A 26,066-nucleotide genomic window follows, 5' to 3' on the forward strand; every position below is an offset into this window, starting at 1 on the left:
GACAGCAACACGAGAGGAAGCAAGAACGAATTCGGCGATCGCCTTCTAACCAATGATTGGTATGTGTTTGTTTGGCATTAAATGTGGGTGGAGGGAAAGGCTGGATGCAAATATAGCTACAAATGAGGCATAATGATGCAATATGTACATACAGCTAGCCTAAATAGCATGTTAGCATTGATTAGCTTCCAGTCATGACGTGAGCAAATATGTCTGATTAGCACATAAGTCAATAACATCAACAAAACTCACCTTTGTGATTTCGTTGACTTTATCGTTGGAAATGCATCTGCTTTGAGTGTCGCAGGATATCCACACATCTCTGTGCCATCTCTGTCGTAGCATTGCTATCGTCGGTAAGGTGTGCAGAACAAACGAGGAACTTTCGCATCTTTTGACCACCGGTGCAACTTGAATCCGTCGATTGGTATGTGTTTGTTTGGCATTAAATGTGGGTGGAGGGAAAGGCTGGATGCAAATATAGCTACAAATGAGGCATAATGATGCAATATGTACATAAAGCTAGCCTAAATAGCATATTAGCATCGATTAGCTTCCAGTCATGCCGTGAGAAAATATGTCTGATTAGCACACTCAACGTAAGTCAACTGGCAACACACCGACAAGGCATAATGTCTCCAAGGTACGGGAAAACAGTCGAAAAAACGGAAAATAACAGAGCTGATTTGACTTGTGTGTGTAATGTGTTTGAGAAAATGGCGGATTGCTTCCCATTGTGACGTCACGGGTGAAAGGTCATTGCTCCGACAGCGAACAATTGAAAGGCGTTTTAATCGCCAAACTCACCCTTTTAGAGTTCGGAAATCGGTTAAAACAAACATATGGTCTTTTTCCTGCAACATCAAGGTATATATTGACGCTTACATAGGTCTGCTGATAATGTTCCCCTTTAAGTCCTACTGTAAACAGAGTATTTCATGCAGATAGAGTTGCATCAAAGTTCATCTCTCGCTTGCTGGAAAGGTTGTTTGACCTTTTAAAGTCCAACATCAGTCACGCCGCAACACATAATATACTATTTGTAGTGCGCAACCTGGCAAGGCGTCATAAAAAATAAAAAAAATACCCTTTTTGGAACTTTCCGGGGAGAAAACTGGAGCAGGGCAGTGGACTTTGTCCGTACACAATGACAATAGTTGTGCAACGTTAACATTGTAAACAGCCGCTAGACAAACTTAGTTGGTTTCAAGTTGACATCGACACGGTTTTCCGGTTGTCTCCGAGCTTACAAATAAAGACATGGGATCGATATTTATTGGTTATGTCATGTTGTACTGTGTTGGACAATTTTGCAAAATGAGAGTGCAGAATAGGAAAACTACTGGATGAAATTTAAAGCGAGAAGAGCAAGCTGTCTCGATGCATCACAGTGTCAAAAATAAACACTTTTAAAGGGGAACATTATCACCAGACCTATGTAAGCGTCAATATATACCTTGATGGTGCAGAAAAAAGACCATGCATTGTTTTAACCAATTTCCGAACTCTAAATGGGTGAATTTTGGCAAATTAAACGCCTTTCTGTTTATCGGTCTTGTAGCGATGACGTCAGAACGTGACGTCACCGAGGTAAGACACCCGCCATTTTCATTTTCACATTACAAACACGGGGTCTCAGCTCTGTTATTTTCCGGTTTTTTCGACTATTTTTTGGAACCTTGGAGACATCATGCCTCGTCGGTGTGTTGTCGGAGGGTGTAACAACACTAACAGGGAGGGATTCAAGTTGCACCACTGGGAAGAAATCTGCCGCCAGACCCCATTGAATGTACCAAAGTGTCTTCACATTTGACCGGCGATGCTAAAACAGACATGGCACAGAGATGTATGGATAACCTGCAGATGCAGTTGCAACGATAAAGTCAACGAAATCACAAAGGTGAGTTTTGTTGATGTTATTGACTTATGTGCTAATCAGACATATTTGGTCACGGCGTGACTGCCAGTGAACCGGTGCTAACATGCTACGCTAATCGATGCTAACATGCTATTTACGCTAGCTGTATGTACATTAGAAACTAGATACCCACATTTAATGTGAAACAAACACTTACCAATCGACGGATTTAAGTTGCTCCAGTGTCACAAGATGCGAAAGTCCTGATCGTTTGGTCCGCACATTTTACCGGCGATGCTAATAAGGCAGCCATGCTATGGGCCATTTCATTAGGTACACCCATGTTATGGCCGAATAGCGTCAATAGCTATTCAGTCAATAGCTTCAGTTTCTTCTTCAATTTCGTTTTCGCTATCTGCCTCCATACTCCAACCATCTGTTTCAATACATGCGTAATCTGTTGAATCGCTTAAGCCGCTGAAATCCGAGTCTGAATCCGAGCTAATGTCGCTATATCTTGCTGTGCTATTCGCCATTTGTTTACATTGGCAGCACTGTATGACGTCACAGGGAAATGGACAGTCGCATCGCAAACAGCTAAAATCAAGCACTTTAAAGCTTGTTTTAGGGATATCCCGGGAGATGTAAAATTTTGAATAAAACTTCGAAAAATAAAACAAGCCACTGGGAACTGATTTTTATTGTTTTTTTTAACCCTTTTGAAATTGTGATAATGCTCCCCTTTAAGGGTGTTTCTGTTACTGGCAAGGTACAATTAGCAGGGTTTCGGCCGCCTTAACAACAAAGGGCCACCGGGGGCAAGCAACCGCGGCTCTAGAGCCACGTGTGGCTCTTGAGCGGCGCCCTGGTGGCTCCATGGAGCTTTTTCAAAAATGTATCGAAATGGAAATAAAATGGGGTGTTGTTATATGGTTTCTGTAGGAGGACAAACACCAAAAAAAAGCTTATTAATTATTAGAAAGCCCACTTTTGAATATGTTTGTGTTCATGCTTCACTTATGAGAGTGTTTGGCGAGCGCCGTTTTCCTATTAATTTCAGCGGCCCTCGAACATAACATTGTGTGGACCTTGACTCAACAGTTTGTTTTACATGTACAACTTTCTCCGGCCTTGCTACAGAAATACGTGTTTTATGCCACTTCTCCTTTGTCTCATTTTGTCCACCAAACATTTTATACTGTACGTGACTGAACAAAGGTGAGTCTTTTAATAATTTGCGGCTAACGACAGATTACTTTTTAGTATTTTTGGTCCAAAATGGCTCTTTCAACATTTCGGGTTGTCGACTCCTGGCCTAAACTAACGTCTTAAAAAAAAATAATAATAATAAAAAATAAAAAAAATTAAAATATATATATATATATATATATTTTTTTTTTTTTTTTTTTTTTTTTTTTAATTGTATTTTATTTTTTCGTCCTGTCCAGCTTCTCGGGCAAATCATAGTTGATGTAGATGCCCATATTGCCTGTTCAGATTTACTTTACAAAAGAAAAGTGTAGGATACATCTCTTGTTGCCTTATTTGTATTTGACTTTATTACATGTATTTATATTATCATTTGGTGCTAAACCAGGCCTGGGCAATTATTTTGACTCGGGGGCCACATTTAGGAAAAAAAAGTGTCTGGGGGCCGGTATATCTATTTTTATGAACACTAATACAAAACCTCACAATAATGTCAAATTGAATGCTAAAAACCGTTATGACAGAGCGCATGAAAAAACGTAATGGAATTTAAAATTTTTCTATGAAGAAAAAAACACTGAATATTGACAAAATATGAATGTAACACCCCCTTTCGATCGACATATTTTACAATCAAGTGAAACGCAACAAAAATCCAACAAACAGTAAAATATGAATGTGAAGGGTACAAAATAAACCCGCCTACAATATGATATATCTGATAGATCACTAAGCTTTAGAACTTTGTTGTGAAAATCTCCTTCCACGTCTGTGGAAACGCTTCCGCCCACACTGCCTGGCGCCTTGTCCTAGCTGCTGTGACTTAGATTACCATAGTAACTAATTAAAAGACCGTAGTAACTAATTATATGACCATAGAAACTTGTAATTTATGCAGATTCCGAGCATGTAAAGACTTAGTGCCGTTGAAGATTTAGGGTCATTAGAAAACATCAGTGCACATCATAGTGGCAGCTACAGTTCCTATCTTAAAGATTTAAAAAAATTATTTGGGAATGTCCGGCGGGCCAAGTTGAAAAGCTTAACGGGCCGCGTGTGGCCCCCGGGCCTTAATTTGCCCAGGTCTGTGCTAATCTAAAGTCTTAACAAGCTGCTCCGCTTAGTTCTGCCTCTGCAAGTACGTTTCTTCAGCACCCGGCATTGTCCCACCCACACACCCATCTGATTGGTTGCACCAGCCAATCAGCAGTGCGTATTCATATATTGCCATTTAGCATACGAAGCGGAGAACACAACAAAAAATTGTAGGCTTCTTCACGCGACGAAGCCGGCCTACTTGAGATGGAGACGTGATGGTGGCGACAGGCCAAATTTCACTGTTCCTTACACCTACTCAGCACCGTCCACCCAACCACGCCTCCTTCCCCCTGGAGAGGCACCACCTTAACTAACAGATATTCTGGAGGAAACACTGATTAGTGTTGTTAAGTGATGCACATCTAATGTCTAATATGCAAATGTCATAAAGGTGTATTCCTACCTTTTACTTTTCAAAGCAAAGTCGGGCTGCAGTGCCGAACGATAGCCAGTGTGGGTTTTAGTGTTACTAAAACGGCCTTCTTTCATCTTCGTTATATCGGTAAAATGCGTTCCATTTTGTCCACTAGCGACGCTGAGATCATTATTCATGCGTTCGTTATGTCTCGTTTCGATTATTGTAACGTATTATTTTCGGGTCTCTGTATGTCTCGCATTAAAAGATTACAGTTGGTACAAAATGCGGTTGCTAGACTTTTGACAAGAACAAGAAAGTTTGATCATATTACGCCTATACTGGCTCACCTGCACTTATGATGTGACTTTAAGGTTTTACTACTTACGTACAAAATACTACACGGTCTAGCTCCATTCTATCTTGCCGATTGTTTTGTACCATATGCCCCGGCAAAGAACTTCGGCTTATTAGTTATTCCCAGAGCCCCAAAAAAAGTCTGCGGGCTATAGAGCGTTTTCATTTCGGGCTCCAGTACTCTGGAATGCCCTCCCGGTAACAGTTCGAGATGCTACCTCTATAAAAGCATTTCAGTCCCATCTTAAAACTCATTTGTCTACTCTAGCCTTTAAATAGACCCCCTTTTTAGACCAGTTGATCTGCCGTTTCTTTTCTTCTTTGCTCCACCCCCCTCACCCCTGTGGAAGGGGGGGGCACAGGTCCGGTGGCCATGGGTGAAGTGCTGGCTGTCCAGAGTTGGGACCTGGGGGTGGACCACTCGCCTGGGCATCGGTTGGGGACGTTTTTGCGCTGCTGACCCGTCCCCGCTCGGGATGGTCTACTGCTGGCCCCACAATGGACTGGACTCTCACTATTATGTTAGATCCACTATGGACTGGACTTTCACAATATTATGCTAGGCCCACTCAACGTCCATTGCATCCGGTCACCCACATCTGCGGTCCTCTCCAAGGTTTCTCATAGTCATTCTCATCGACATCCCACTAGGTTGTGAGTTTTTCCTTGGCCTTATGTGGGCTCTGAACCGCGGATGTCGTTGTGGCTCGTGCAGCCCTTTGAGACACTTGTGATTTAGGGCTATATAAAAAACATTGATTGATTGATTGATACAAAAACAGGACTTACTTGTCAATGGTTCCAAACAACCAGGTGGGTTCCTTGTTAAACGGCATCCTCATTGCATGAAACTTGGCCATTTTTTCTGCAACCTCTGCTGAAATGTTGGGATCGCTCAGCTCACAGGTGTCCAGCTTACGGCTCTGTCAACACATTTGATTCATTTATAGCACCTGAACTGACACACTTTCTTTCACATGCATTGACCAGCCACAACGTTACTACCTATTTTCTTATTATTGTGGCGAAAATAAACACAGCAACACTTGTCAGTCACTCTCAATGCTGAAAGGCATATACACATTTAAAATAAATGGGCACATTTTTTAAACATCCACATTTCCAACCATTCCAAAGTCAAAATGCTCCTTGATAATGTTAATCTTTAAGCATGATAACTGTACCATAATAGCATGTTCATATTACAGCAGGGGTCACCAACGCGGTGCCCGCGGACACCAGGTAGCCCGTAAGGACCAGATGAGTCGCCCAATAGCCTGTTCTAAAAATAGCTCAAATAGCAGCACTTACCGGTGAGCTGCCTCTATTTTTTTTAAATTGTATTTATTTACTAGCAAGCTGGTCTCGATTTGCTTGACATTTTTAATTCTAAGAGAGACAAAACTCAAATAGAATATGAAAATCCAAGAAAATATTTTAAAGACTTGGTCTTCACTTGTTTAAATAATTTCATTTATTTCTTTACTTTGCTTCTCACAACTTTCAGAAAGATAATTTTAGAGAAAAAATACAACCTTAAAAATGATTTTAGGATTTTTAAAACACATATACCTTTTTACCTTTTAAATTCCTTCCTCCTCTTTCCTGACAATTTAAATCAATGTTCAAGTTTTTTTTTAAATTATTATTGTAAAGAATAATAAAACAATTTTTTATTTAATTTTTAATTTTAGCTTCTGTTTTTTCGACAAAGAATACTTGTGAAATATTTCTTCAAACTTATTATGATTAAAATTAAAAAAAAATTATTCTGGTAAATCTAGAAAATCTATAGAATCAAATTTAAATCTTATTTCAAAGTGGATTTTAACCTATTTAAAACATGTCATCAAAATTCTAAAATTAATCTTAATCAGGAAAAATTACTAATGATGTTCCATAAATTCTTTTTTTTATTTTTACAAAAAGATTCTAATTAGTTAGTTTTTCTCTTCATTTTGTTCGGTTGAATTTTGAATTTTAAAGAGTCGAAATTGAAGATTTTATTCGTGTTTTCTTCTCTTTTAAACCGTTCAATTAAGTGTTTTTTCATCATTTATTCTCTACAAAAAACCTTCCGCAAAAGGAAAAAAAATGTACGACGGAATGACAGACAGAAATACCCATTTTTTTTTATATATATAGATTTATTTATTAAATGTAAATTGAGCAAATTGGCTATTTCTGGCAATTTATTTAAGTGTGTATCAAATATCAAACTGGTAGCCCTTCGCATTAATCAGTACCCAAGAAGTAGCTCTTGGTTTCAAAAAGGTTGGTGACCCCTGCCTTGGAGTCATCTATTCTTTTACTTAGCATGCTAACTGTCAGCATGTTTACATGATAATCTTGACATATGATCTATTTAGTTCATTTTGGTATAGATACACACCTCAGTCAAATATTTTGTTACTTCACACATGCCGACTGTCAGGATATTAACATCAAAATGCTAGCTTTTCAGCATATTCTAAGGGTATACGCCACAGAGTCAACTATTTTGACACTTCAAGAATGCTAATTATTATTGACATTAGGGATGCACCGAAATGAAAATTTGTGGCCGAAGCCGAATAAAACTTAAACGCTTGGCCGAAGGCCGAATACCGAATAATGAATGCAGTTTTTCACAATTTTTTTTATATTGCATAAATAGCCTAGAATAAATATTTAGACATGTTTTTCAAATAAAGTATTTTTTTATTGAATATTGACATTTTTTTAATATTCCAGTTGCCTTTGCTTTTCAAAAAAAGCACAAAGTTTTTCATTTATATTAGGCCTTCAAACAAAACATGCATTCCAAAAAAAAAAAAAATGCATTAAAGTGGATAAACCAACAACAAATGAATTATTGTCCTTTTGGCAAAAGTCTGCTTAGCCACAGTAGATAGGCTAATAATGTAAACAGAAGGCCTAAGTAAATCTCAATTAAGTGTGTGCTTATAACCTCTTACACTTATACAGGTAGCCTACACAACAGGCTAATAATGTAAACAGAGGACCCACTAGATCTCAATAAGTGTGTGCTTGTAACCTCATACACTTATACAGGAACACAACATATCCCAAATTGCGTCACACGCCACTATTCGGCCTTGTTCTTAACTCATTCTACCGAAGGCCGAATGTGGCTTTTTTTGCCATATTCGGCCGAATATATTCAGTTACCGATTAATCGGTGCATCCCTAATTGACATGCTAACATAAACATGCTTACACTAAACATATTCTGATATCCCAAAAAGAGGACACATGGGGTGCCAAGGTGACTAGGTAAAAATTTGCCAACTTGCTTTATAAATAATATATTTATTTAAATAAAGCATTTTTTTTTCCCTCTGTTGACAGCAGTGTTGGCGCTGGGAATTTTTAAAATGGGGTCCCAGGGATCCCATCAAGTCATAAAAATGGGGTCCCGCAGTAAATTTTTGGGGTACCACATTTTTGTAAGCGTTTTGGGAAAAAAAAGATTAACGTATGCATTGTCCTGTTATATCTCACATTCTATATTGTGTTTTGGAAAAAGGTAGTCATGAGCGTTACTTAATTCATTAAAAAAACAATAATAAAAAAAGAAAACAAATGTGTATGCATATGTAAATGTATTCAGTTATAAACATTCAATCACTTTCTTCCTTCCTTCATGGATCTGAAATTTACCGCTGCTTGTAGTTTTTTCCATGTTTTTATTTAATAAGTAGTCGGTGTATTTATTTCAGTATAATAGTGTAAAAATTGTTTTGCTTCGGTCATGAAATTATGTCAATGGTGAGCCAGGGCATAAATACATTTTACATTTAACGCTTAAATCTCTGCAGTCTACATTAACTTCAGATCTATCCCTCATTTCAAAATGTTTTAGTTTTTTTTTATGTTGTTTTTTGTTTGTTTGTTTTCCGCCCTTTTTTGTCAAACAAAACTATGTTTTTAATGGTAAACACACAAAATATGCAAAATCTTCCACCAAAAATATTTTTCAAAGTGGAATATTTGATGTGAAGTAATCGGAGCCTTGGATTGGTCAATAATTCATAATAACATTGATTTTGATTCAATATTATGTTTTGAGCAATGACAGTTTGAAAGAAAAAAATACAGCTTTGTTTTATTAATAAACATTGCAACTTTTTTTAAATGACATTTCACCTTTAAGCTTTTTTATTTCACTTTTGTTATGTTTGTGTTTATTTTATTAGTATTTTTAGAATGTGCCGTGGGCCTTTAAAACATTAGATGTGGGCCGCAAATGGCCTCCGGGGCACACTTTTGACACCCCTGCTATGGATAATTAAACATCAAATCTGATAAATCTATCGATAAAAAGCATAGCCGCACGTTTATCATGTCTCTCTCTCGCTCTCCCTGTCTCTGCCCCTTCCTCACGAATGCTGCTGTATGGCCACATCTTCACAATTATTTTTGTTTTTAACCCCATCTTAACCCTGAACGTACATTGAAAACACACGAAACCCTAACTCGAAATACCGAACATTTGAGGCATTTAAGAAACCCCGTCCGGACAGCCCCGCAAAAGAGCACATGTCCGGGGGAAAAGAGGAAGTATGGTCAGTCTAAACATGCTAGCCTTGGAGCTAATTTCACAAGTAAACAGAGGTGGGTAGTAACGCGCTTCATTTACTCCGTTACATCTACTTGAGTAAATTTTGGGATAAATTGTACTTGTAAGAGTAGTTTTTATGCAACATACTTTTACTTTTACTTGAGTATATTCATAGAGAAGAAACGCTACTTTTACTCCGCTCCATTTATCTACATTCAGCTAGCTACTCGCTACTGTTTTTATCGATCTGTTAATGTTTGTTTTGGTTTTTCACAGACCTTCGAAGTAGGATTTACGCATGCCTGCGTTTAACCAATCACATGCAGTCACTGGTGACGTTGGACCAATCAAACAGAGCCAGGCGGTCACGTGACCGTCACACGTAGAACCCGACTTAAACAAGTTGAAAAACTTATTCGGGTGTTACCATTTAGTGGTCAACTGTACAGAATATGTACTGTACTGTGCAATCTACAAGTTCCAATTAATCAATCAAAAGTGTAAAGGAAAAGAGACACTTTTTATTTCAACCGTACTTCCCATCAAAAGCCTAAAGACTGATCGCACAGTTCCTATTTTCACAATAAAAGTGCTGCTCCATCGCGCCTGCGCTAACAAAATAAGAGTCTCCGAAAGCCAGCGCAAACAAGCTAGCAAGCTACGGAGTTTGCCGCCAATGTATTTCTTGTAAAGTGTATAAAAAAACAATATGGAAGCTGGACAGATAAGATGCCAAAAACCAACGACTTTCATGTGGTATTAGACAGAAAGGAGGACTTTTTTTCTCCTCCATTTGAAGACGTGGACGTTATCAACACTATACTGTCTGATTCCAATCAATGCAAGTCATCAGAATCAGGTAATACACCAACTTATATTCTTGTCTTCATGAAAGATAGGAACCTATATGTTAAACATGCATGTATATTCATTAAAACACCTTTAACATGTCAACAAAAATGGCAAAATAAATAAATATAAATTATATACTGTTTATATACATATATATAGCTCTCTATATATATATATATATATATATATGTGTGTATGTATTTGATATGTGTGTGTATGTATATGTATATATGAGGTAGATCACCTCGACTTGGTCATTTACTAAGTAATTGATTAACGTTGAAAAACGTATTAGGGTGTTACCATTTAGTGGTCAAATGTACGGAATATGTACTGTACTGTGCAATCTACTAATACAAGTTTCAATCAATCAATCAATCAATCAATCAATGCCTACTGAGCCTATGGTGCTGTTAAGTTATTCCATCCATCCATTTTCTACCGCTTATTCCCTTTTGGGGTCGCGGGGGGCGCTGGCGCCTATCTCAGCTACAATCGGGCGGAAGGCGGGGAACACCCTGGACAAGTCGCCACCTCATCGCAGGGCCAACACAGATAGACAGACAACATTCACACTCACATTCACACACTAGGGCCAATTTAGTGTTGCCAATCAACCTATCCCCAGGTGCATGTCTTTGGAGGTGGGAGGAAGCCGGAGTACCCAGAGGGAACCCACGCATTCACGGGGAGAACATGCAGACTCCACACAGAAAGATCCCGAGCCTGGATTTGAACCCAGGACTGCAGGACCTTCGTATTGTGAGGCAGACGCACTAACCCCTCTGCCACCGTGTATTGTGGCTCAATTTTTTTTTTAATGTATTATTATTTAATACATATTATTGTTTTAGTTGCTTAAGAGATATTCCTGGCTCTGAATTTGCCTAATGCTATTTTTATGTTTTTGTGCATTATTTGTTGCCGTAATTATTAAACGAACAGGTTACTCATCAGTTACTGAGTACTTGAGTAGTTTTTTCACAACATACTTTTTACTTTTACTCAAGTAAATATTTGGGTGACTACTCCTTACTTTTACTTGAGTAATAAATCTCTAAAGTAAGAGTACTCTTACTTGAGTACAATTTCTGGCTACTCTACCCAACTCTGCAAGTAAACACCTCAGAGTCAAATATATTCTCATTCTCATGCGGCTCATTTTTATTTGACAGTTTTTGAAATATATTGTGTGACATCATGCACAAAAGTGCACTTTGTTTTTAACTATTGTAGTGGGGTTTTGTACAAAAAGTGCACTTTAATTTAGTGTTGTTTTGATATGTCATCTTGGTGACATCATGCACAAAAGTGCACTTTTATCGCTTGTGTTAAAATGTCTCTGACAATCTTGCACTTTCTGTTTTGGAAATGGCATGAATGTTTGTTCCACTGCTTAATAACTGTTTAATAACTACAGTTTTGCTAAATTGACTTAGTTGTGATTTCCCTCTCTGCATGAAAGTTTAAAATAACAATATATCAATGCAGTTAGAAGAAGAATGTTTTAATGTAGACATAGAATCATCATACTTCTGTGATTATATGCATCAAGTGTTCATTCAAGGCTAAGGCAAAAATAACGCGATATATATCGTGTATCGTGACACGGCCCAAAAATATCGAGATATTAATAAAAGGCCATAACGCCCAGCCCTAGTAAGAAGGTGCACTTGTTTTAAGTCTCTGTGAGAAGGAGAGATAAGAAAAAGTGGGAAACGCATGCAATGTAATGCCCGCAGCTAAAAGCAATTGTGTGAGAACGTATACTCGAATATCACGATATAGTCATTTTCTATATCGCACAGAGACAACCCGCTATATATCGGGTATATCTATATATCGCCCAGTCTCCATATATCGCCTTTTGTATGAAAATAGACCTGAATAGATCTGCAAATCAGCCGTGCGCCTTAGAATCTGGTGCGCCCAATGAGCCGTAAAATACGGTACATACCAGCAAAAATTTCCTTCTATATCATATGTAGCTATTCCTAACAATGAGCTATTGTTGCATGAATAACTAAGCAGATGTATGAATGTGTAATTTTGGCCAAAATGTCACTCACACAGCAATACAACGATCTCACTTGGAAAAAGTAGTGATACTTTGTCCACAATTTGGACGCCAGGTTCAGGTGTGGTCATTTTCACCTCACCCAAGTATTTAAATCCTGCAAACTGACACGTAATATGACATGACTCACCGGTAGATATTGCTCCAGTCGTCCCTGTGGAAAAATACCATAGAGTTTCGGTCCCAGTTCCCTCTCCGCCAAAATGGCAAACATCACACTCTCCAGCACCATGGCTTCTGCCCCCTGAAACAGATATCAATTACGTAACAGGTCAAACATTTGGAGTGTAGGAAAAACACACTCGTACAAAGCAGAGCAAATGTTGAGAAAACTGTAAGACTAGTTTGACTCATGATTAAATTCCCCTCCATTGGGGGTCCGGCATGATTCACCATGTCACCCGGGATTACCACTGGATGTGTAACGGCTGCAAAACGGCGCCTCCATGGAACATCTATGCAAGGGTTGTCCCTAGCAAACAAGGGCTCCTAATTAGCCTGCTGAGATATGCAGTAACCGTACTTGCCAACCTTGAGACCCCCGAATTCGGGACATGGGGTGGTTATATATATATATATATATATATATATATATATATATATATACATACTTATGTATACATATATATATATATATATATATATACACACACACACACACACACACACACACATATATATATATATACAAATTATATATATATATACATATATATAAATACTTATGTATACACATATATATATAGTACATACATACATACATATATATACATACATACAAATATACATATATATATATATAAAAATACATATATAAATATATATATATATATATATAAAAATACATATATAAATACATATACATGTATATAAATACATATACATATATATACATATAAATACATATGTATTATATATACATATACATATATATATATTTAAATGCATATACATATATATATATGTACATATATAAATAATACATACATATATATATATGTATATATATATATATATATATGTATATATATATATATATATATATATATATATATATATATATATATATACATACATACATACATACATACATATACACATGTATATTAGGGGGGTTAACAATACACAAAAACTTCGGTTCAATATGTCCCTCGGTTTAGAGGTCACGGTTTGGTTCACTTTTGGCACAGTAAGAAAACAACAAAATATTGGTAGATTGCACAGTACAGTACATATTCCGTACGATTGACCACTGAATGAAAACACCCCAATAAGTTTTTCAACTTGTTGAAGTCGGGGTCCACGTTCATCAACCACCAACCACTGCCTCAAACATTAAGACTCCAAACTCCACTGTGGCCAAGACCAAAGAGCTGTCAAAGGACACCAGGAAAAGAATTGTAGACCTGCACCAGACTGGGAAGAGTGAATCTACAATAGGCAAGCAGCTTGGTGGGAAAAAAATCAACTGTGGGAGCAATTATCAGAAAATGGAAGACATACAAGACCACTGATAATCTCCCTCGATCTGGGGCTCCACGCAAGATCTCATCTTGTGGGTTCAAAATGATCATGAGAACGGTGAACACAAAACCCAGAACGACACGGGGGGACCTGGTGAATGACCTGCAGAGAGCTGGGACCAAAGTAACAAAGGTTACCATCAGTAACACACTATGCCGACAGGGAATCAAATCGTGCAGTGCCAGACGTGTCCCCCTGCTTAAGCCAGTGCATGTCCAGGCCCGTCTGAAGTTTGCCAGAGAACACATGGATGATACAGCAGAGGATTGGGAGAATGTCATGTGGTCAGATGAAACCAAAATAGAACTTTTTGGTACAAACTCAACTCGTCGTGTTTGGAGGAAGAAGATCACTGAGTTGCATCCCAAGAACACTATAACTACTGTGAAGCATGGGGGTGGAAACATCATGCTTTGGGGCTGTTTTTCTGCTAAGGGGACATGACGATTGAACAGTGTTAAGGAAAGAATGAATGGGGCCATGTATCGTGAGATTTTGAGCCAAAACCTCCTTCCATCAGTGAGAGCTTTGAATGGTTGACCAAATACTTATTTTCCACCATAATTTACAAATAAATTATTTGAAATTCCTACAATGTGAATTCCTGGATTTTTTTCCCACATTCTGTCTCTCACAGAATGTGGGAAATGTGGGAATGTGTACCTATGATGAAAATTACAGACCTCTGTCATCATTTTAAGTGGGAGAACTTGCACAATCGGTGGCTGACTAAATACTTTTTTGCCCCACTGTACATTGGTCATAATAAAATTATCCTGTGTCCAAGGACATATTTTCATTTAAAAACTATGAAAAAATGACAAAGGCTTATGTGATAAAAATTATTGATGTAACCTTTGTAGTATCAACGATATACGGCTCTAGTACTTGGTATCATTACAGTCAATGTCTATGTAGATCGACCGATTTGTTTACATTAAAGGGGAACATTATCACCAGACCTATGTAAGCGTCAATATATACCTTGATGGTGCAGAAAAAAAAGACCATATATTTTTTTAACCGATTTCCGAACTCTAAATGGGTAAATTTTGGCGAATTAAACGCCTTTCTGTTTATCGCGCAGGAGGCAATGACGTCAGAATGTGACGTCGCCGAGGTAATACAGCCGCCGTTTTCATTTTAAACACATTGTAAACATTGGGTCTCAGCTCTGTTGTTTTCCGTTTTTTCGACTCTTTTTTGGAACCTTGGAGACATCATGCCTCGTCGGTGTGTTGTCGGAGGGTGTAACAACACTAACAGGGAGGGATTCAAGTTGCACCACTGCCCCGAGATGCGAAAGTGTCTGCCTCCAGACCCCCATTGAATGTACCAAAGTGTCTCCACATTTTACCGGCGATGAAAGACATGGCACAGAGATGTATGGATAACCTGCAGATGCATTTGCAATGATATATTCAACGAAATCAAAAAGGTGAGTTTTGTTGATGTTGACTGCCAGCTAATCGATGCTAACATGCTACGCTAATCGATGCTAACATGCTACGCTAATCGATGCTATTTACCGGCGGTGCTAAAGCAGACATGGCACAGAGATGTATGGATAACCTGCAGATGCATTTGCAACTATATTACGTTTCCTTCCACCCACAATTAATGCGAAAAAAAACACTTACCAATCGACGGATTTAAGTTGCTCCAGTGTCAAGAGATGCGAAAGTCCTGATCGTTTGGTCCGCACATTTTACCGGCGATGCTAACGCAGCGATTCGGCCATGCTATGGCTATGAATAGCGTCAATAGCTATTCGCTCAATAGCTTCAGTTTCTTCTTCAATACTTTCATACTCCAACCATCTGTTTCAATACATGCGTAATCTGTTGAATTGCTTAAGCCGCTGAAATACGAGTCTGAATCCGAGCTAATGTCGCTACATCTTGCTGTGGTATTCCCATTGTTTGTTTACATTGGCAGCACTGTATGACGTCACAGGGAAATGGATAGTGGCATCGCAAATAGCGAAAATCAAGCTCTTTAAAGCTTTTTTTAGGGATATTCGGAGACCGGTAAAATTTAGAGAAAAACTTCAAAAAATACAAAATGCCACTGGGAACTGATTTTTATTATTTTAACCCTTTTGAAATTGTGATAATGTTCCCCTTTAAGGACCGCCAGTGATGAGTTATTGTATCCTCCTACGGTATTTAGTGAACCATGTTCAGCTATTTCTCATCCTTTAGGGATGATGATACTTGTAAGAAAGTTACTTTGTTTGTCGTCATGGATTTAGAAGTACGTAGCTAAAACACCGCAGACTGCGGACGGATGTTAGTCGCAGAGCTAGGGATAGCTACAGCCCTAATACCAACAGTACAAGCTACAGTATGATAAGAGCCCACCTCAAAAACTAAATTAATGATACAGCTTTTTATCTAAAAAAAAAAGTAAAATGCACACAAAGTACTTATTAACAAAACAAACTATAAAACGCTAAAAACCAACAATATGTGCATGTTCCTCTTTGTTTACTTTAAGACTTTCCTACACATGTTTTGGAATCAAGCAAAAACAGCAAAAATTCCACCCAAAAACACGACGTTCCTGAAAATTTGAATTTTTGTGAATTATATTTATATAGCGCTTTTCTCTAGTGACTCAAAGCGCTTTACATAGTGAAACCCAATATCTAAGTTACATTTAAACCAGTGTGGGTGGCACTGGGAGCAGGTGGGTGAAGTGTCTTGCCCAAGGACACAACGGCAGTAACTAGGATGACTGAAGCGGGAATCGAACCTGCGACCCTCAAGTTGCTGGCACGGCCACTCTACCAACCGAGCTTTACCACCATCAAATGATTTAAAATCTCTGTAAACAAACCCCTACTCTGCTTTGAGTTAAAATTATTATTCTAAAGAAACTGTTTGGAATGAACTATGCTGTCTTTTAAATTGAAATGGGGTGGTAATTTGTTTTTGGGAAAAACCTAATGGCCACAGTAATTTATAAAGCTAAGCTTATGTTGCAGTAAGTGGAATGATGCGGACATATTTGTTAAACTTTGCCTTGGAGACTATGTGTGTAACTATGAATATTTGATACTTTTTATATAGAAAAATGTGCTTTTTTAGACCAGTGGTTCTCAACCTTTTTTCAGGGATGTACCCCCTGTGAACATTTTTTTAATTCAAGTACCCCCTAATTAGAGCAAAGCATTTTTGGTTGAAAAAAATAGATAAAGAAGTAAAATATAGCACGATGTCATCAGTTTCTGATCTATTAAATTGTATAACAGTGCAAAATATTGCTCATTTGTAGTGGTCTTTCTTGAACTATTTGGAAAAAAATATATAAAAATAACTAAAATCTTGTTGAAAAATAAATAAGTGATTCAATTATAAATAAAGATTTCTACACATAGAAGTAATCATCAACTCAAAGTGCCCTCTTTGGGTATTGTAATAGAGATCCATCTGGATTCATGAACTTAATTCTAAACATTTCTTCACAAAAAAATAAATCTTCAACATCAATATTTATGGAAAATGTCCACAAAAAATCTAGCTGTCAACACTGAATATTGCATTGCTGCATTTCTTTTCACAGTTTATGAACTTGAACAATACTTCAATAAATATATGTATAAAGGCTTTTTGAATTGTTGCTATTTTTAGAATATTAAAAAAAAATCAAATGTACCCTTTGGCATACCTTCAAGTACCCCCATTTGAGAACCACGGGTTTAGACTGCAATATTCTTCAATTAAGGACACTTATTATTAATGTCCAACTCAGGCCTGGGCAATTATTTTGACTCGTGGGCCAGATTTAGAGAAAAAAAACGTGTCTGGGTGCCGGTATATCTATTTTTAGGAACATCAATACAAAACCTCACAATAATGTATGAATGCTAAAACTTTGACAGACCGCCTTTAAAGACGGAATGCAATTTTCAATTTTCACACTGAATGAGACACCCTGAATGTACAAAAAATAAATAATGTGGGATTTACAATTTTAACTATGAACAATAAAACACTGAATATTGATAACATAAAAACGTCACACCCCCTCTCTGTCCACATATTTTATAATAAAGCTAAACACACAAAAAAAGGCAACAAACACAGCAAAATATCAAAACAAAGGGTAAAAAACAACAACACCTACAGTCTGATGTATCTGATACACCACCAAGCTTGAGCTTTGTTGTAAAAATAATTTCAGGTTGATAAATGCTTTAAAATGTAATATCAGTAATTATCGGTTTCAAAAAGTAAAATGTATGACTTTTTAAAACGCCGCTGTGTAGAGAGAAGTACATCGCGCCAATAAACCTGAACGGTACTGCCTTTGCGTGCCGGCCCAGTCACACAATATCTACCGTTTTTCACACACACACAAGTGAATGCACGCATACTTGGTCAACAGCCATAGAGGTCACACTGAGGGTGGCCGTATAAACAACTTTAACACTTAAAAATATGCGCCGCACTGTCAACCCACACCAAACATGAATGACAAACATTTCGGGAGAACATCCGCACCGTAACACAACATAAACACAAGACAACAATGACCCAGAAACCCTTGTAGCACTAACTCTTCCGGGACGCTACAATATACACCCCCCGCTACCACCAACGCCCCCTCCCATCTCCCGAATTCGGAGCTCTCCAGGTTGGCAAGTATGCTTTAACATTCTTGGTCAACAGCCATACAGATCACACTGAGGGTGGCCGTATAAACAACTTTAACACTTAAAAATATGCGCAGCACTGTCAACCCACACCAAACAAGAATGACAAACATTTCGGGAGAACATCCGCACCGTAACACAACATAAACACAAGAGAACAATTACCCAAAAAACCCTTGTAGCACTAACTCTTCCGGGACGCTACAATATACCCCCCCTACCACCAACGCCCCTTCCCATCTCCCGAATACGGAGGTCTCCAGGTTGGCAAGTATGCTTTAACATTCTTGGTCAACAGCCATACAGGTCACACTGAGGGTGGCCGTATAAACAACTTTAACACTTAAAAATATGCGCCACACTGTCAACCCACACCAAACAAGAATGACAAACATTTCGGGAGAACATCCGCACCGTAACACAACATAAACACAAGAGAACAATGACCCAGAAACCCTTGTAGCACTAACTCTTCCGGGACGCTACAATATACACCCCCCCGCTATCACCAACGCCCCCTCCCATCTCCCGAATTCGAAGCTCTCCAGGTTGGCAAGTATGCTTTAACATTCTTGGTCAACAGCCATACAGGTCACACTGAGGGTGGCCGTATAAACAACTTTAACATTTAAAAACATGCGCCGCACTGTCAACCCACACAAAACAAGAATGACAAACATTTCGGGAGAACATCCGCACCGTAACACAACATAAACACAAGAGAACAATTACCCAGAAACCCTTGTAGCACTAACTCTTCCGGGACGCTACAATATACCCCCCCCTACCACCAACGCCCCCTCCCATCTCCCGAATACGGAGGTCTCCAGGTTGGCAAGTATGCTTTAACATTCATAAACAATCACTACTAGGACATTTGTTGATTCATTGATTTAGAATAGTCCACGTTCCTATCGAGGCGCGTCGGGGAGAATCATTTTCCCCACCTGTATTTGGAACCGAAAAAAAGATTTGCAACCAAAAAACATGATTTGTAAGCAAAGCATAGCAACCTAGTACAAAAATGAAAGAAAGTTAACTGATATTGACCAGTAAACATTTTGAGTTGTACAAAATGTTTATTAACATCCATCTATCCATCCATTTTCTACCGCTTGTCCCTTTCGGGGTTGTGGGGTTTGGGGGGGTCGCTGGAGCCTATCTCTGCTGCGTTTCAGGCGGAAGGCCGGATGCACTCTGGACAAGTTGCCACCTCATCACAGGGCTGTATATTAACATTTTTGAATTTATTTAACTGATTTTTTTTTTGGAGCCAGCCCAACATAAAAAATCGTCATCTATATCAGTGGTCCCCAACCTTTTTGTATCCGCTGGACAAATTTTTTTCTTTCTTTCTTTTTTTTTTCTTCTTTGTCATAAAAAAGGGACGTTTTTGTCATGAAAAAGGGAGGTTTTTGTGTTTTTTGCACTAATTGTAAGTGTATATTGTGTTTTTTTATGTTGATTTAATTAAAAAAAAATATATATATATATATATATTTTTTATTTTTTTTATTTTATTATTATTTTTTTTTAATAAAAAATGATTCTGCGGCCCGGTACCAATCGGGCCTGGTGGTTAGGGACCACTGATCTATATCCATTAAATTTTGCAAACATATTTTTGTCTGTCCTTTTCAAAAAAAAGTTCTCCCGTATGGCTTTTCCATAAATGGGTTTGTCAAGAACGTCCAATAAAATAATTTCTTTGTGGTAGATCAGGTAGCACAGCACTAACATGCAGACAATTTAACGTCTTTAGTAAGTACATTAAGAGTAAGCGCTACTCCATTGTGCAACACCCCATGCAGTGATGATCACATTAATATTCTCAGCATCATCATTCTTGGAACGCTTTTGATTAAACAGCCCAACCGTCAGCATGAGTATAGAAAGTGTCAAGCAATATTATAAAGTATAAAGTTAGGTATTAATAGTGTCCACTGAATTAAGCTGGCCTACTTGTGCCTCTGCAAACTGTATGTAAGAAAGGTTTGCATTTCCTAGGTCCTGTCAAACTTCAAAAACATGACTAATCAGTTTGACACCAAATGATAAGCTTTACAAACAAACTTTCTTGTGGCGGGGCAAAGGGGGGAAGGTTTACCTTTTTATTATTCTTTTCCTGACAGCAAAAGTTTTAAGTTGGTTCTTGTGGTAATGATGATTATCAAATACTTATCTTATGCTACACAACACAACACAGTTGTGATATTAAACATACAAACCCCGTTTCCATATGAGTTGGGAAATTGTGTTACATGTAAATATAAACGGAATACAATGATTTTCAAATCCTTTTCAACCCATATTCAATTGAATGCCCTACAAAGACAACATATTTGTTGTCAAACTCATAATCTTTTTTTTTTTGGAAAATAATAATGGCTGCAATACATGCCAAAGTAGTTGGGAAAGGGCATGTTCACCACTGTTACATCACCTTTTCTTTAAACAACACTCAATAAATGTTTGTGAACTGAGGAAACTAATTGTTGAAGCTTTGAAAGTGGAATTCTTTCCATTTCTTGTTTTATGTAGAGCTTCAGTCGTTCAACAATCCGGGGTCTCCGCTGTCGTATTTTACGTTTCATAATGCGCCACACATTTCCGATGGGAAACAGATTTGGACTGCTGGCGGGCCAGGAAAGTACACGCACTCCTTTTTTACGAAGCCACGCTGTTATAACACGTGCTGAATGTGGCTTGGCATTGTCTTGCTGAAATAAGCAGGGGCGTCCATGAAAAAGATGGCGCTTAGATGGCAGCATATGTTGTTCCAAAACCTGTATGTACCTTTCAGCATTACTGGTGCCTTCACAGATGTGTAAGTTACCCATGCCTTGGGCATTAATGCACCCCCATACCATTACAGATGCTGACTTTTTAACTTTGCGTCAATAACAGTCTGGATGGTTCGCTTCCCCTTTGGTCCGGATGACACGATGTTGAATATTTCCAGAAAACAATTTGAAATGTGGACTCCTCAGACCAGAGAACACTCTTCCACTTTGCATCAGTGCATCTTAGATGATCTCGGGCCCAGAGAAACCGGCGGCGTTTCTGGATGTTGTTAATAAATGGCTTTCGCTTTACGTTGTAGAGCTTTAACTTGCACTTACAGATGTAGCGACAAACTGTATTTAGTGACAGTGGTTTTCTGAAGTGTTCCTGAGCCCATGTGGTGATATCCTTTAGAGATTAATGTCGGTTTTTGATACAGTGCCGTCTGAGGAATCGAAGGTCACGCTCTTTCAATGTTGGTTTCCGGCCATGCCGTTTACGTGGAGTGATTTCTCCAGATTCTCTGAACCTTTTGATGATATTATGGACCGTTGATGTTGAAATCCCTTGTTCTTAAACTGTTTGACTATTTGCTCACGCAGTTGTGGACAAAGGGGTGTACCTCGCCCCATCCTTTCTTGTGAAAGACTGAGCATTTTCTGGGAAGCCGTTTTTATACCCAATCATGGCACCCACCTGTTCCCAATTAGCCTGCACACTTGTGGGATGTTCCAAATAGGTGTTTGATGAGCATTCCTCAACTTTATCAGTATTTATTGCCGCTTTTCCCAACTTCTTTGTCACGTGATGCTGGCATCAAATTCTAAAGTTAATGATTATTTGCAACAAAAAAAATGTTTATCAGTTTGAACATCAAATATGTTGTATTTGTAGCATATTTAACTGAATACGGGTTGAAAAGGATTTACAAATCCTTGTATTTAGTTTATATTTACATCTTACACAATTTCCTAACTCATATGGAAACAGGGTTTGTAGTAAATATAGTGAGGGTAAGTGTAGTGTAGTGTTACGTAAATCTTGTCCAGCCTTGTAGTGTTGCAATAGGGGCACTGTGAGCTGGTGACAGCTGCTACTGCAACCTCAATGCTTATCTGTCTGGTACCGTGTGCCAGTGACTCATATCTATCGACCAGAACCAGAACCTGAGATTCTGAATGGGACATTGGGCAATTCGGGTCAAGTGACGCAGATTAGGCCCTTGCAATACATTCAGCGTTATGTAAATGACTTCATTTAGGGCAACCCTGTCCAAAGTCAGGTAGCTCACACCAAAAAGAGGATTTATCTGTACCAGACAAGGCCAGCGGCTCAACCTTCGGTTCTCTTTCAATAAGTGGGTTGGGGGGTCAGCGGTGGTTCATTGTGTAAAGACTTTTCTTAGGGAACAGGAATGTTGGAGGTGTGAGACTGCATCTTTATCTTGTTTGCATGCCCTTGCAAGAAATCCCTTACCACCAAGAAATGATTTAGCAACTAAGTACTAACAAGTCATTGGTGTAATGATAACTGTAGTACAGGTACATTATTTTGTGCTTGAGGTCCTCTCCAAAGTTTCTCATAGTCATTCTCATTGACATTGTGCAGCCCTTTGAGACACTTGTGATTTAGGGCTATATAAATAAACATTGATTGATTGATTGATTGTTAAGTCCTTGGCTGGCGTTATCGACTAATTCTGCTTCACCAAGTTAGCTCGTTACACGGTATGCAGTGGATGTGGTCTTTCCCATACACTCTCTTCGTTCGTATGGTTAAAGGGGAACATTATCACAATTTCAAAGGGGTTAAAAACAATAAAAATCACTTCCCATTGGCTTGTTGTATTTTTTGAAGTTTTTTTTCAAAATTTTACCGGTCCCGGAATATCCCTAAAAAAACTTTAAAGTGCTTGATTTACGCTATTTGCGATGCGACTATCCATTTCCCTGTGACGTCATACAGTGCTGCCAATGTAAACAAACAATGGCAGATACCACAGCAAGATATAGCGACATTAGCTCGGATTCAGACTCGGATTTCAGCGGTTTAAGCGATTCAACAGATTACGCATGTATTGAAACAAATGGTTGGAGTATGAAAGTATTGAAGAAGAAACTGAAGCTATTGAGCGAATAGCTATTGATGCTATTCATAACCATAACATGGCCGAATACCTGCGTTATCATCGCCGGTAAAATGTGCGGACCAAACGATCAGGACTTTCGCATCTTGTGACACTGGAGCAACTTAAATCCGTCGATTGGTAAGTGTTTTTTTCGCATTAAATGTGGGTGGAAGGAAACGTAATATAGTTGCAAATGAATCTGCAGGTTATACATATATCTCTGTGCCATGTCTGCTTTAGCGCCGCCGGTAAATAGCATGATAGCATCGATTAGCGTAGCATGTTAGCATCGATTAGCTGGCAGTCAACATCAACAAAACTCACCTTTGTGATTTCATTGACTTTATCGTTGAAAATGCATCATCTGGTTATCCATACATCTCCGTGCCATGTCTGCTTTAGCATCGCCGGTAAATAGCATGTTAGCGTCGGTTAGCATAGCATGTTAGCAGCGATTAGCTGGCAGTCACGCCGCAACCAAATTTGTCTGATTAGCACACAAGTCAACATCAACAAAACTCACCTTTGTGATTTTGTTGACTTTATTGTTGCAAATGCATCTGCAGGTTATCCATACATCTCTGTGTCATGTCTTTCATCGCCGGTAAAATGTGGAGACACTCCGGCACATTCAATAGGGGTCTGGCGGCAGACACTTTCACATCTTCGGGCCAGTGGTGCAACTTGAATCCCTCCCTGTTAGTGTTGTTACACCCTCCGACAACACACTGACGAGGCATGATGTCTCCAAGGTTCCAAAAAATAGTCCAAAAAACGGAAAATAACATAGCTGAGACCCAATGTTTACAATGTGTTTAAAATGAAAATGGCGGCTGTATTACCTCGGAGACGTCACGTTCTAACGTCATCACCACATGAACGATAAACAGAAAGGCGTTTAATTTGCCAAAATTCACCCATTTAGAGTTCGGAAATCGGTTAAAAAAATATATGGTCTTTTTTCTGCAACATCAAGGTATATTTTGACGCTTACATAGGTCTGGTGATAATGTTCCCCTTTAAAAAAACGGAGTTGTATCGATCTCTAGTTATTAGATAATACTAGCGATTAAGAACGGTTAATTTGATCGGCTCTTATGGGGTTATCTGCGACAATCGCTACGCCAACTAGTGGGGGGGAGCCTCATAACCCAAATATTGCTTGCAATAAGGACTGGGCAACATGGTCTTTTATCAATATCTCGATATTTTTGGGCCATGTCACGTTACACGATATATATTGTCTTTATCGCAATATTTTGCCTTAGCCTTGAATGAACACTTGATACATATAATCACAGCAGTATGATGATTCAATGTGTCTGCATTAAAACATTCTTCTTCATATTGCATTAATATATGCTCATTTTAAACTTTCATGCAGAGAGGGAAATCACAAGTAGGTAAATCTACCAAAACTGTTTTTATTAAACAGTTATTAAAGGCCTACTGAAATGAGATTGTCTTATTTAAACGGGGATAGCAGGTCCATTCTATGTGTCATACTTGATCATTTCGCAATATTGCCATATTTTTGCTGAAAGGATTTAGTAGAGAACATCCACGATAAAGTTCGCAACTGTCGGCGCTAAGAGAAAAGCCCTGCCTCTACCGGAAGTCGCAGACGATGACGTCGCAAGTGGGGGGGCTCCTCACATATTCACATTGTTTTGAATGGGAGCCTCCAACAAAAAGTGCTATTCGGACCGAGAAAACGACAATTTCCCCATTAATTTGAGCGAGAATAAAAGATTTGTGTTTCAGGACATTGATAGCGACGGACTAGAAAAAAATTTAAAACACAAGTTTAAAAAAAAAACGCGATTGCATTGGGACGGATTCCGATGTTTTTAAACACATTTACTAGGATAATTTTGGGAAATCCCTTATCTTTCTATTGTGTTGCTAGTGTTTTAGTGAGTTTAATATTACCTAATAATCAGAGGTGTACGTCCACGGGTGTGTTGACGCCAATGTCTCCGGGGAGTCGACAGCAGCTGTACGGACGGCACAAGCTCAGCTGACATCCGGTAAGTGGCGACTTTTTAACCACAATTTTTCTCTGCTGGTTGACATTCGGTTGGGATCCATGTCTGCCTGACCGCGTTCTGATCCATAGTAAAGTTTCAGCTCCGGGAATTTAAACAAGGAATCACCTTGTGTTTGTGTGGCTAAAGGCTAAAGCTTCCCAACTCCATCTTTCTACTGTGACTTCTCCAATATTAATTGAACAAATTGCAAAAGATTCAGCAACACATATGTCCAAAATACTGTATAATCATGCCGTTAAAGCAGACGACATTTAGCTGTGTGTGTGCGTAGCGCTCATACTTCCTAAAAACGCGTGACGTCTTGCGTACACGTCATCATTACGCGACGTTTTCAGGACGAAACTCCCGGGAAATTGAAAATTGTAATTTAGTAAACTAAAAAAGCCATATTGGCATGTGTTGCAATGTCCAATCAATCAAACAATCAATGTTTATTGATTAAATCACAAATGTCTCAAAGGACTGTACAAACCACAACATCCTCGGAAGAACCCACATAAGGGCAAGGAGAACTCACACCCAGTGGGACGCCAGTAAAAATGATGACTA

At 38.5% G+C, this 26,066-nt stretch overlaps 1 protein-coding gene across 3 annotated transcripts in view; it reads right to left on the reverse strand.

Annotated features, from left to right (window-relative positions):
* Positions 1-26,066, reverse strand: part of chka (choline kinase alpha) — a 113,963-nt gene that overhangs the window by 40,354 nt on the left and 47,543 nt on the right. For all 3 annotated transcript variants that reach the window (XM_061919904.1, XM_061919903.1, XM_061919905.1), the window contains 2 exons: positions 12,501-12,614; positions 5,667-5,800 (listed from right to left, as the gene is read on the reverse strand). In XM_061919904.1, the coding sequence (XP_061775888.1) occupies positions 5,667-5,800; positions 12,501-12,614 (248 nt within the window). The remainder of the gene's footprint in view (positions 1-5,666; positions 5,801-12,500; positions 12,615-26,066) is intronic.

This window comes from Nerophis ophidion, linkage group LG14 (genome assembly GCF_033978795.1).
Source record: "Nerophis ophidion isolate RoL-2023_Sa linkage group LG14, RoL_Noph_v1.0, whole genome shotgun sequence".
Taxonomy (NCBI): Eukaryota; Metazoa; Chordata; class Actinopteri; order Syngnathiformes; family Syngnathidae; genus Nerophis; species Nerophis ophidion.